Source organism: Zootoca vivipara, chromosome 1, assembly GCF_963506605.1.
Source record: "Zootoca vivipara chromosome 1, rZooViv1.1, whole genome shotgun sequence".
In the NCBI taxonomy this organism is placed as follows: Eukaryota; Metazoa; Chordata; class Lepidosauria; order Squamata; family Lacertidae; genus Zootoca; species Zootoca vivipara.
The window spans coordinates 125,088,438-125,100,807 of record NC_083276.1 but is presented as its reverse complement, the minus strand read 5'-3'; the positions used below and the strand labels follow the sequence as shown (position 1 = coordinate 125,100,807).

Below are 12,370 nucleotides of genomic sequence, written 5' to 3'. Positions count from 1 at the left end.
ATTTCAGAAAGTGTGATTTAGGTTGGTTCATCTTTATATGTGAATTGAATCAAACTTCTCCCGCAACCCAAGGTTCTGCGAGTTTTGAGAATACAGAACAGGATAAAAAACTTTCCCCTGTTCTCCACATTGTGGTCATATAGTATTACAGTGGTACCTCTACTTACGAATTTAATGCGTTCCGAACACACATTTGTAAGTCGAAAAAATTTGTAAGTCGAATCCCATAGGAATGCATTGGGAGAAAAAATTCGTAAGTCGAAGCAACCCTATCTAAAAATTCGTAAGTAGAAAAAAATCCTATCTAAACCGCATCCAAGATGGCGGACGGAGCTCCATTTGTAAGTAGAAAAATTTGTAAGTAGAGTTATTTGTAAGTAGAGGTACCACTGTATATGACATGTATTTTTACAGACACATGAAAACAGTACCCACATACTACTTTTAATGGTTGCCATTACATTTATATGTGCTTTAATAACATACCGTACAGCCACAGTTTTCCAGCAGGGAAGCAGTGGAGTTAAACAGTGATTCAGTTAGGTAATGTTAGAGCCTGAACTTAACCGTCTTATTTGTAGAGGGTGAGAGTTCTCCATATGGTCATGAGCATTACTTCCCTTAATTCAAAATACATGCCATGAAATTGTGTGTGTGTGTGTGTGTGTGTGTGTGTGTAGGCTTTTGATCCAAAGCCCTGCCCTGATGGCCCAGCTGGTACACCTTTGTCTATGTGCCACCTTCAACTCAGAAACAAATCTTCCCTCCCTGTGTCCGCAGGTGAAACATGTCATCTGATCCAGGTCAGGCAAACTTTGCTGTACGCATCATATTCAGATAATTGTGTAAGAAAACTTTTTAAAAAATTACAAAAACAATATAAACATTCAGAAAACATTTTACAAATGTTTACAAATGCCTAAAATTAGACCCAAAATCACTTATCTTCAGTATGACTACTGTATTTAAAGCAACCCTTTTTATAGCCTAGAACAGACGGACAAACATCAGACTTTTCATTTCCTCTGCAAACATTTTATTTGCATTCTGGAAAGTTTCTTGTAGTACTTCATCTATCATGTGATACTTAAGTTGATTGTGCTCAATTAATCTGATACATTTTAATCATTATAGGTCCAACTAATGCAAGAGTACCCAAGGCCTCCCTTGTAAATCACTCACCTGCTGATTCCTTTGTATACTGTGGAATGAGAACTCCCACTCAGCTTCTCCAGATTCAGGTAGGATGAAGCATTTCCAAACGGGAGACCTCTTCTTTGCTTAGATGAGGGTGAGGACAGAGAAAGCCTGAATTCAGTACTAGATTTAACAAACGAGTTTCAAACCCAGCAGAAACACAGGCTTATTGTCAATGAATGAAAAACGGATGATACTTATTACTGGATTAATTTGGTATGGTATTGAAGTGAACACGCTTTTGAAGTTACCCATAATTATTCATCAGAGAAACTGGATAAGCAGCTGATCTTCAGCTGATTACATGATGTTGAACAATCCACAGCTATTTGTTTCCAAAAAGAGAGGTGATGGGATTCAAGATAGCCTGGAAAGCACACAGTCTGACTTGCATGTCACCAACAAGTGACAGTAAGAGCTGTTAAGACAATCGAATGGTCTCCCTCGGGAGGTTGTGGGCTCTCCTTTCTTGGAGGTTTTTAAGCAGAGGTTGGATGGCCCTCTGTCATGGATGCTTTAGCTGAGATTCCTGCATTGCAGGGGGTTGGACTGGATGACCCTTGGGTGTCCCTTCCAACTCTACATTTCTATCATTCTGTGATCACCATTGGCTCACCGATTACATTTATTTAAAATAAAAAAATTCCTTCCAGCAGCATCCTAGAGACCAACTAAGTTCGTCACTAAGTTTGTCTCACACCAATGACAAACTTAGTTGGTCTCTAAGGTGCTGCTGGAAGGATTTTTGTTTTGTTTTGTTTTGACTACGTCAGACCAACACGGCTACCTACCTGTAACTACATTTATTTACAATGGGTTGGACTGCATATTTAAAAGCATAAAGGTAAAGGGTAAAGGGACCCCCTGACCATTAGGTCCAGTTGCGTGGACAACTCTGGGGTTGCGGCGCTCATCTCACGTTATTGGCCGAGGGAGCCGGCGTACAGCTTCCGGGTCATGTGTCCAGCATAACTAAGCTGCTTCTGGCGAACCAGAGCAGCGCACGAAAATGTCGTTTACCTTCCCACCGGAGTGGTACCTATTTATCTACTTGCACTTTGACATGCTTTTGAACTGCTAGGTTGGCAGGAGCAGGGACTGAGCAACGGGAGCTCATCCCGTAGCGGGGATTCGAACCACCAACCTTCTGATCGTCAAGCCCTAGGCTCTGTGGTTTAACCCACAGCGCCACCCACATTAAAACGCATACATGACAAAAAATGCCTTTTATTAATCACTTTATGCAGTGCAAGCTTACCCACTGGAACCTCGCAGCAAAATCCAGCTCCTGGGAAGGATCACTGAGACGGCGTTGCCGTCTTCTTCCAACTTTTTGTACCGGAAGTGTCTGGAACCACTGTGGCTGCGTTGAATCCACCTTGTTTGGCTCTCTCGACTGGCAGGGCAAAAAGGCAAGAGATAAGGCACCCAAATATACATATTCTTGCCCATATCTTTCATTTCTTCACACTTTCTTACACTGGTGCTGTGTGCATACGTGGTTGTGTTGAGTAGAATGCACGTAAGCTGACCGTATTAGTTGAGCCAATGAATTTGCATCATCTTCCTTCTTCTCAACACAGCTACATAGGATTATTGCTGATGAGAGTCCTACTCAGAGCAGAGCCATTAAAAATAATTACTAACCCTAAGCACTTTGAGGGATTTTTATATATAAACAGATGGTATTCAAAAGATGTGAAATAAATAAACTTGGATCAATTAATTTTAATGGGTGTACCCTGAGACTCTACTCCAGAGATTTCCATGGAAAATATGACCCCTTTCCCTTCTCCCACATATGTAACTCCAAAGCCTAGCTGGAATACCACTTACCTTCAAAACACACTCTGCTCCATTAGGCTGAATAGTGTCTTGTGATGAGTCTTCTATCTCTTCATGGCAACATGTGCAATTAGACTTGAAAGTATTTCCGCATAGTACCTCTCCCATGTTCTCCTGTCTTCCGATGGTTTGATCTTCCTTTCTCTTGTTATCCGTTCCCCCTTCAGTTTGCCAGAGCTTGGAAAGGCATGAATGTTCATATGACTTGCATAAGGTCTCGGCCACACTTGGTCTCATGACTTCAGAAACCTTTTTTTCTCCCACCTACCACCCAGTATGTCAAATTCATTCTTTGTGCAGCTCTCTTGATTTAATAAACATGGCTTCTGAAAGTGAGCATGCTCAGGTAATTTCCAGGTGATCTACTTATTATTGATCTGTTTGCAACAAAATTAAACAACACCAGCTATTCATTAAGCGTTTGTGTTTGTTAGGTTAGACAACACGTCAAAGCAAGTGTTGTCTCACATTTTCCAGTGCATTTTCCTGTTACTTGCATGATCATAAAGCATAGCTGCCAAGTTTTCCCTTTTCTCGCGAGGAAGCCTATTCAGCATAAGGGAAAATCCCTTTAAAAAAGGGATAACTTGGCAGCTATGTCATAAAGAGACTATTCTTTTGGGGCTATGCTGTGCAAGCCTTCCAAACCAATTTTGACAGAGCGACCTGAATTCTCTGCCATGTGACTGAAGTCCGTGGTCTGCCAAGGCTGAAGTACCTGGTCTGCCAAGGCTCTTCTCTTCTAGGGATAGTAGAGGTACTTACATTAGATGTCGTTTGCATTTAAAGGCAAATCTACCTAATTCATACTTTCCAAAAGAATACATGAACTGAAACAAAGCCATTCTTTGAAATCAATAGTCTTTCAAATGCTGCAGTGCAGTTCTCTGGCCAAGCAATGTGTACAAAAATGCATATACTTGGGTGAAGTGTGCATAAAAATGCATATATTTTTGAAACTAACACATAATGCACTTTTTAATTGGGGAAAAACCATTTTACAGCAATGTGTATATTGGGTAGAATTTCACACAAAAATGTGTATTTTAGGAGAGACTCATACTGAAATGCTGATGAATTTTCACAAAGCTTTTTTTAAAAAAAGGAAACTGATGCAGAAATGTGGAGAATTGAACTGTAAATTGGAAAAGGAAGAAGAAACTGTACAGCATTAGTGGACTGGGAATGTGGCTTTAGGGTCTGTGGTTACACCTAGAAGTCCCCAACCCAGGACTCAGCTATACAGCTGCAAATAAAATGTTTTAAGTGCAATACACAATATGACACAGGTGGCGCTGTGGGTTAAACCATAGCTGCCAAGTTATCCCTTTTTTAAAGGGATTTTCCATTATGCTGAATAGGCTTCCTCGCGAGAAAAGGGAAAACTTGGCAGCTATGGGTTAAACCACAGAGACTAGGGCTTGCCGACCAGAAGGTCGGCGGTTCGAATCCCTACGACGGGGTGAGCTCCCGTTGCTCGGTCCCAGCTCCTGTCAACCTGGCAGTTCGAAAGCATGTCAAAGTGCAAGTAGATAAATAGGTACTGCTCCAAGCAGGAAGGTAAACAGCGTTCCCGTGTGCTGCTCTGGTTCGCCAGAAGCGGCTTTGTCATGCTGGCCACATGCCCTGGAAGCTGTATGCCGGCTCCCTCGGCCAATGTGAGATGAGCGCCGCAACCCCAGAGTCGGTCACGACTGGACCTAATGGTCAGGGGTCCCTTTACCTTACAATATGACACCAGATGGCAGTGGTGAACCTTATGGAAAATTCAATGTATTTTTAAAAACTTTAAAAAAAAAAACATTTTCAGAACTTTTAAAAAATCTGTATGTAGATTCCACCCAGGATAGCACTTGAATTTATTTTTGTGCAATACCTGCCGGAGATGAATGAGGACAGCCTGAAGTCACATGTGCTAGGACCTAGATTACGTTACCCACGAGCTGCTGTCTTGCATACTAACCAAAATCCCAAGCGAGAGGGTGTTTTTGAAGATGGGTAGTTATAATTTCACCTATCACAGCCACTTAAGATGCTGAATTGGTGGAGCAGGTGGTGTTTTTAAAAGTCGGTCAGCTGCTGCCGGCATTCCCCAAACTCTGCTTCTGAGTGAGTGCTAGCTTCACACTCCTGGCTTACTGCACCCATTGCTTAAAGTAAATTTTAAATCTGGGCTTCTTCATGGCAGTGCCTGAACTCTGACTGCTTCAATGGCTTTCAACTCTGAACTTGGGACACTCTTTGGTGTTCAGCACAGTGCCCAGGTGGGTTCTGCGGCCAGCTTTCTGTCTCTTGCTCCAGAGGGTCAGTTAAGGTAAAGGAGGGACCCCTGGATGGTTAAGTCCAGTCAGAGGCAACCATGGCGTTGCGGCATTCATCTCGCTTTCAGGTCGAGGGAGCCGGCGTTTGTCCACAGACAGCTTTCCGGGTCATGCGGCCAGCGCAATGGGACACCGTGACGGAAGCCAGAGTGCATGGAAACACCGTTTACCTTCCTGCTGCAACAGTAACTATTTAACTAGTTGCACTGGTGTGCTTTCGAACTGCTAGGTTGGCAGGAGCTGGGACAGAGCAACGGGAGCTCACTCCATCGCTAGATTTGAACCACTGATCGACTGGCAAGCCCAAGAGCCTCATTGGTTTAGACTACAGCGCCATCCCTACATCCGGAGGGTAGGACTCAAACCCAATGCCTTCAAGTTATGAGAAAGGAGATTCCAACTAAACATCAGGAAGAACTTCCTGACACTAAGAGTGATTAGACTCCAAGAGGTGGTGGACTCTCCTTCCTTGGAGGTTTTAAAGCAGAGGTTGGGTGGCCACCTGCTTTAGCTGAGATCCCTGCATTGCAGAGAGTTGGACTGGATGATCCTTGGGGTCCCTTCCAACCCTACAATTCTATGCTGAGAGCCCAGAGAGGAGACTATTAAATGTCTTGTCATGCTTTCCACATCTTCCCACGGCAGAGAAAAGGCAGAATGATGCACCTTGACAGGTATCTGAGGGGACGCTTAGGGCACTCCAGTCCCCTCCAGTCAGCTCTCTCCTCCGTACCACAGAGATGATAGTAGCAGGGCCGGATTTAGCTTTGATGAGGCCCTCAGCTACTGAAGGTAAAGGGGCGCCTTTTACGTCCAGCTGTCCTTTGTCAACAACAAATTGTCGCTGTTTTTTGTGTTGGATATTTGCTATATGATAGTTTATGCACCTAATAGGTATCTAAAGCCATTTGCACATGTAGATTGTAGGCACCCTATATATAGAAATGAGCAAACCAGTGATATTTTAGGGAGCAGGCTAGCAGACGGGGCCCATAACTTACATCATAGGAGCCTACACAACACAAAACACTGTTGCTGTATGTCGGTTTTATTTTACGTGTTGTTTTATATTTTGGAAATGTAGAGACAGATTTTTCCCCTTTATTGGGGGGGGGGGGCTAAGCTATAGCTTCTTTAGCTTATATGTAAATCCAGCACTGGATAATAGAATGGTCGAGTTGGGTTGCCAGACTCAAGAGTGGACAGGACTTCTGTGCCTTTAATTGCCCTGCTCTCTTTTGAGTCTGGAAACCTTAAAGAGAAACCAGCAGACCCTTTGTTTAATTTCCAAGCAAAGGGTCTGCTGGTTTCTCTTTAAGGTTTCCAGACTCAAAAGAGAGCAGGGCAATTAAAGGCACAGAAGTCCTGTCCACTCTTGAGTCTGGCAACCCTAGTTGGGAGGGATCCCAAGGGTCATCTATCCCAACCCCCTGCAATGTAGGAATCTCAGCTAAAGCACCCACCTCACATATGCGTATAAAATGTGTGTGTGCGCGCGCGCGCTGAAGGGACGGTGCCTCGCCGTGCGTGAGAAAACCCAGGTTGGCAGAAGTTCGTTCTGCCCCTCGCACTAGTTTGTCCCACTCGAGGCCCCGTTCTCGCGCGCTCTCCGCCCGGCCTACCACCCCCGCCCTCGCTTTCCCAGCCTCTTTACTAATCTTCCCTCAGCAGAAGCCGAAAGCCTGACCCCGCCCCCAGGGCCCACCAGGCCCCGCCCTCCCGCTCGCTCTTTACGTGAATCAGCTGGTTGGAGCGTCCCTAGAAGCCGGCGGGGAGCTCGGCGGCTTACAGCGTAAGGCGCACGGTTGCAGGTGAGGGGGGGGGTCACGCCACACACGCACGGGAGGGGGGAGAGGGGGAGGGAGAGGGGTGGTTAGTACGGGAGGAGGAGGAGGAGGAGGACGACGCCGGGTTCCGAGCGGCTCGCGCGCCAACTCTCAACCGCTGCTTGCTTTGAGCCCCCTTTCCCTCCTCCTCTACCCCACCCGAGGGGTGAGTGAAACTTAAGTCACGTGCTTAGCGCGCGGGAGTGGGGGGAAGAAAAAAACGGACGTCGCCCGCCTCACATCTGGAACCAGCCCTCACCTGCCTGTCGTCATTGCTCTCATTGGCATCATTGCTGTGGGCTGCTTGCTGTCCTTTAATAAACCAGCATGAAATTTATTTTCTTTTTTTCTGTAGGGAGGGGGGGAGGCACCGCCACCTATCTGTTTTCGTTTCCACAAGTCGAACCTGCGAATATATACTGTATATATATATATGGGGTCCCTCACCTCAAAAGCGCTGTGGCCTTTTCCCGTCGTGAAGGGAAGGGGATGTTGTTGTTTCCACTCCCTTCCTTCCTACGTAAACGTTAAGAGACTTGACTAGCATCAAGTGTGAACCTGTTGAATTTTGGAGTTCTGTCCTTTCCCCCTCCACCACTCAGAATACAGTTTTTGCCTGTCTCTTAGAAGGGCTAGCTAGATAATGTTTCATTCTGTACCTTGCACAGGTCTCTCTCTCTCTCTCTCTCTCTCTCTCTCTCTCTCTCTGTGTGTGTGTGTGTGTGTGTGTGTGTGTGTGGAAAACCAACTATCTGGCAAGGTATCAATGTGTGATCGCATTGGTCCTCCTTCCCAGCTGCGGCTTAGGGCCTTTCCAAACAGCTTGCTTTTCCAGGGGGAGATTGTTTGTGTTTGCTGCTGCTACTGCTTTGCTCTCCATAGTCGCAGCTAGTGATATCTCTGTTCCTGCTTAATTAAATGGATCAAGGCCAGCCTTGCTACTGAGGGATAGTCTCTCTCTCCCCCCCCCCCACCTTCAAATATATTTTTGCAAAGATATGGAAGCTAGCACCCAGCAGATGACTGAAGAGGCCTCCAAGGGACAACTGTATTTTGAAGGACAGGGACAAAGATTTGCGATTATTTTACAATGGAATGGAGCATCCCTGAATGCATGGAACCCTGAACATGGGGCCTACTACACTGCAACATTTTGATGCAGATCTCACAGTGTTACGTCCGGCCTCACATACAATAAGAACAAGACACTGTTCCAGAGGCATTCCTGCAGCACTGTGGGTGTAATAGTCCTGTTGGCTGGAAAAGAAGCATTTTTCTGCAACTGCAGCTACTGGAGAAACTGTGGTTCCTTCCCATTCCCCATGGCAGCATTTGCTTGGTCTGATGTCTTAACTGATGCCATTATCTTCAAGGGCAGCCATATTGTTTTGGGAATTAATGGAATACAGACCTGGCAGCCATAATCTTACCTTAAAGGGAATGAAAATTGGGATTGGAAGTGTTTACAAGTTTGTCTGCAGTTGCCATCAGATTGCCTTAAATTAATTAGTTTATTGCGGCCATTGGCCCATATAAAAAACAAAACAGAAACAAACAATTCATCATACATTAATCACAGCAAAACAATTTTTCAATTTGGGAGTGCCATATTTAAAATAACACATTAATAACATTTGTTTCATTTAAATTAACCCATATACTGGATAAATAGTCCGTCTGAGAACTTAATTTAAATCAATTGCCTTAAGAATAAGAGTTCTGATTTTCAAGATTGGCTTCCATAGTGGAAGATGTGACACTTTTTTATTTAAGTGTATCCTGTTTTCTTTTATATTGCTGAATCAGATGTTCATGGGAATAAAGATATGGTTAAATGACCAGTCAGCAGTTTTTGCTTAGTTTTTATTTCAATCTGAAGACAGGGATGGGAGGCAATTTCCTTGTGCAGCATTTTTAAAAAGTGTATAGGGAAGTGGCCAGGAAATGGTGAAGTCTTGCATCTTTAATTCTGGAATATTGTTACACATCTGCAACATTTGAAGAGCTTCCAGTAGTTTACATGTCTTGCTCTAAATGTTGTAATGTTTGGTTACATTTTCTTTCCATAACTTTTTTTAAAAATCTGCATTAATTGTTCCTTTAATCCTGAATGCTGTTAAGTTTTCAGTTTTCCTACTTTAATTCGCCATGGGTTTTGCATTCTCAAATGTCAATGCAACATCAATCAAATTTACTCAGAAGTATGTTCCATTCTTCCATGGGTTCAGTGGGGCTTAACTTCTAAAATGTGTACTTCATTCATCCCAAGGAAATCTCTTCTGTGGGAGAGGAACAAGATATGTGGTGGCCATGAACATAAGTGGGAACCCCTGGAGCCAACAAAACTTGTGCTAGCAGCCTCAAGTGGCACCCTGTTTGAGGAAGTGGCAATATTGTATGATTCTGCAGCCTCCTCCTGGATTCTCCCACAACTTCCCCAAGGGTGGTGCGTGAAATTGGAAGCCTAGAGCTACAGTAGCTACCATACTTGGGAGGAAGTGAATCAAGTGCAGGCACTTGGAACTAGATTAAGAACCTATGATAGCCAGGAGGGGTGGAGTAAAGCTGCTATGAGAATCCTTTAGTTTTTCCTGACAGTCATAAGTAATTGAACTGGTGACATTTAAAGTAACCACTGTGCACTTATTAGGTATGCCAGTTGGTTCCTGCTTGTTGTCTTTATTCTTTTTATAATGTGGTACTGGAAGTTTTTAAAAAGGCCTTAGGGGAATATGAGCACAATTTGATGTTCAGGTGATGGTTCTCTGTGTGTTACTTCTTTTATCATCAAAGCAGTAAGGCAACATGAAAGAAAATAACCAAACATTCTCTTACAAAACAAAACTAAAATCGGGTTTAAAATATAGCCATAGCTGCCAAGTTCTCCCTTTTTTAAAGGGAAATTCCCTTATGCTGAATAGGCTTCCTCGCGAGAAAAGGGAAAACTTGGCAGCTATGATATAGCTTCACAAATTTAATGATGGCCGCTAGTGTGTATCTTGCCAGAGGCAGCAGAATACAGTATAGAAGTTCTGGGAATAGGCTGGGCCGACCTCACTGTGCAAACACCACAGTGACACAGAGCAGCAATATTTAGGATTAAAATCCAAGCATCTGATAAAGTAGACTGCAATCTACAAAAGCTTTATCCCATACTAAATTTGTTAGTCTTTATGGTGCTACAAGAGTCTTTGTTTTGAGTAATATATACTGGTACTTATGGAGCTAAATTATATATGCAAGGTAATGTGAGGTCATTAGTAAATAGAAATTTTTGTTTTGTTTTTAACCTGTAAAGTTGTTTCTCATATCAGATTTTTCTAAATCTCAGTAAGGAAATAGGGATGCTGAATTATAGGGAAATTCCATTGTTTCTTGGCATGGCATGTGTTTATGGCTGCCCAGCAGCAGAATATGTGTATCACGAGGGAAGAGATAACACTTGTGCGGTTTTCTTACTTGTATCATGGCAAGGAGCTGTTTTTTGGGGTGGGGTGGGGGGGAGGTCTACAATACACACACAGTTCCAGCTTTATAAGTACTGTATAATCTTGTGTATGGAAATGTGAGAAGCAGCCATGATTGTTGTTCTGCAACTGTGTATATAAGAGATCTCTTGAAACTGAAAACGTATGTTAAAAACTTGCTTTTCCTAAGGAAAGAGAGTGTTGTTGAATAATCACAACTTTCTTCTGAGGGCTATGACTGTCCTAATTGGACACTTTAACAGCTGGTCATAAGAGTGGTGCTAACTGAAAAGGTCTGTCTTGTAGGAGCATTCTTTTAAAAAAACTTGCAGTGAAAAGGCCTTTCATGAAATCTGTGGGCAGAGTAATTCTGTTGAGCTTTTGTTTCTTATTTTTTTAATGGCATAGCATATAAAATTTTACGCATTCCAGGCTTCTGTGGATGTTAAAGCTGTGGTGCCTTTTTTTTTGCTTTCTTGCACCATGTAGGAAATGCTTTTCCACATGTACTTCAGCAGCTAAACTTGTGTTTTGCTTTCGTCTTAACAGTTCCGATCTCAAAGAAGAATGATTTGGTAATGGCATGTTCTTGCTGACTGATGGACCCTAAAGAAGAAAGGTAAGCCTATTTGTATTTGATGCTACATCTAGACAGGTTGTGCAAAAAAAATCAAACTAATAGAATGTTGGATGCCAGCTTGTAAATATCCACTTGCCTGTGACAAGGAAGAATCACCTTTGGTCCAGTAGGTATGGGGCATCTTACAAATTGGAAACAAGTGAATATTTCAGACTGTTGAGGTGGCAGAAATGGCTACCTGTGTATAGGCAGGCAGAGTAAAAGCCTTTTGCAGGCTAGTAAGGTTTCTGAACTTACTCACAAGTCTGATTTAATATACATTTAAACCAGTATAACATATTAAGCCCAGGAAATAATAATTGATGGTATTCCAGCACACCAATTTAAACTCTTGACTCTTCATTGGAACCAGAGGATACGGGAAAAGGAAAACAAATAGCCATTTTTGGTTCACAGCATTTTAAAGTATAAAAGTTTGCTTCTAATTGTTCCTAGTAGTGAACAGCCAGGCAGAGATACTGGCCCAAAGCCATCCATTGAGCTTAGTAGTTGAGTGGGAGTTTAAACCTATGTCTCCCTGGTCATTGTCAAATATAATTTACCATATAATTTGTGCTGCGCTGCTTCCCTGTCTTGTCTGTACAAGGGATACTGGGAATAGGCACATTGGATGCTTTAAACTTTCGCAGACCGATGTTGAGCGTGTGCAAACATGCTCTTAAGACTTCCTTCTACAGGTGTTTGGTATTTAACAATGAGTTGCCCTCCTGGATATTACATATAGATAAAATCTTCATTCTGAGAATGAAGTGCAGCTGACGCGTCACGCATACGTGCAAAACAGTTTCCTCCGAATTAAACTTGTGTAGACTTTAAATTAATCTTACATTATCAGCATTTTATTTATTTTGCTACATAGTTCAGCAGACCAAGAGGGAGCGCGAGAGAGAGGCCTGGTCTATACGTGGCAGGCTGGTTGCTGTTGTCCAGATCCTGAAAGACTTCCAGGTTGGAGTGGAAAGACAGTGTTGCAGGCAGCAGTCGGCATAAACCATGGTGTGCTTCTCTCAGATGGTATGGAACGCTGGTTGGCTAAGAGCATTATTTAATATTTAAGATAATTATTTAATAATA

At 43.2% G+C, this 12,370-nt stretch overlaps 2 protein-coding genes and 1 long non-coding RNA gene across 6 annotated transcripts in view; 2 read left to right on the top strand and 1 right to left on the bottom strand.

The window, feature by feature from the left end:
• The window catches only part of LOC118096098 (uncharacterized), a 124,163-nt gene extending 122,922 nt beyond the window's left edge, over positions 1 to 1,241 (top strand). Inside the window, exon 3 of the long non-coding RNA XR_004693868.2 lies at positions 1,135 to 1,241. This is a non-coding gene — a long non-coding RNA (uncharacterized LOC118096098). The remainder of the gene's footprint in view (positions 1 to 1,134) is intronic.
• Positions 1 to 3,305, bottom strand: part of CDK15 (cyclin dependent kinase 15) — a 48,300-nt gene extending 44,995 nt beyond the window's left edge. The window contains exons 1-3 of the mRNA XM_035137365.2: positions 3,034 to 3,305; positions 2,456 to 2,593; positions 1,183 to 1,280 (exon numbers count right to left, since the gene is read on the bottom strand). Of these exons, the coding sequence (XP_034993256.2) occupies positions 1,183 to 1,280; positions 2,456 to 2,593; positions 3,034 to 3,279 (482 nt within the window). The 5' untranslated portion in view covers positions 3,280 to 3,305. The remainder of the gene's footprint in view (positions 1 to 1,182; positions 1,281 to 2,455; positions 2,594 to 3,033) is intronic.
• A 3,778-nt stretch (positions 3,306 to 7,083) lies between these two features.
• ALS2 (alsin Rho guanine nucleotide exchange factor ALS2) overlaps positions 7,084 to 12,370 on the top strand; it is a 43,491-nt gene continuing 38,204 nt past the window's right edge. The window contains exons 1-3 of one of the 4 annotated variants that reach the window (XM_035137331.2): positions 7,084 to 7,174; positions 11,206 to 11,275; positions 12,156 to 12,310. In XM_035137331.2, the coding sequence (XP_034993222.1) occupies positions 11,256 to 11,275; positions 12,156 to 12,310 (175 nt within the window). In that variant the 5' untranslated portion in view covers positions 7,084 to 7,174; positions 11,206 to 11,255. Of the gene's footprint in view, positions 7,175 to 7,256; positions 7,356 to 11,205; positions 11,276 to 12,155; positions 12,311 to 12,370 lie in introns of those variants that run through there. The other 3 variants (XM_035137352.2, XM_060281808.1, XM_035137342.2) reach the window with 3 other exon arrangements.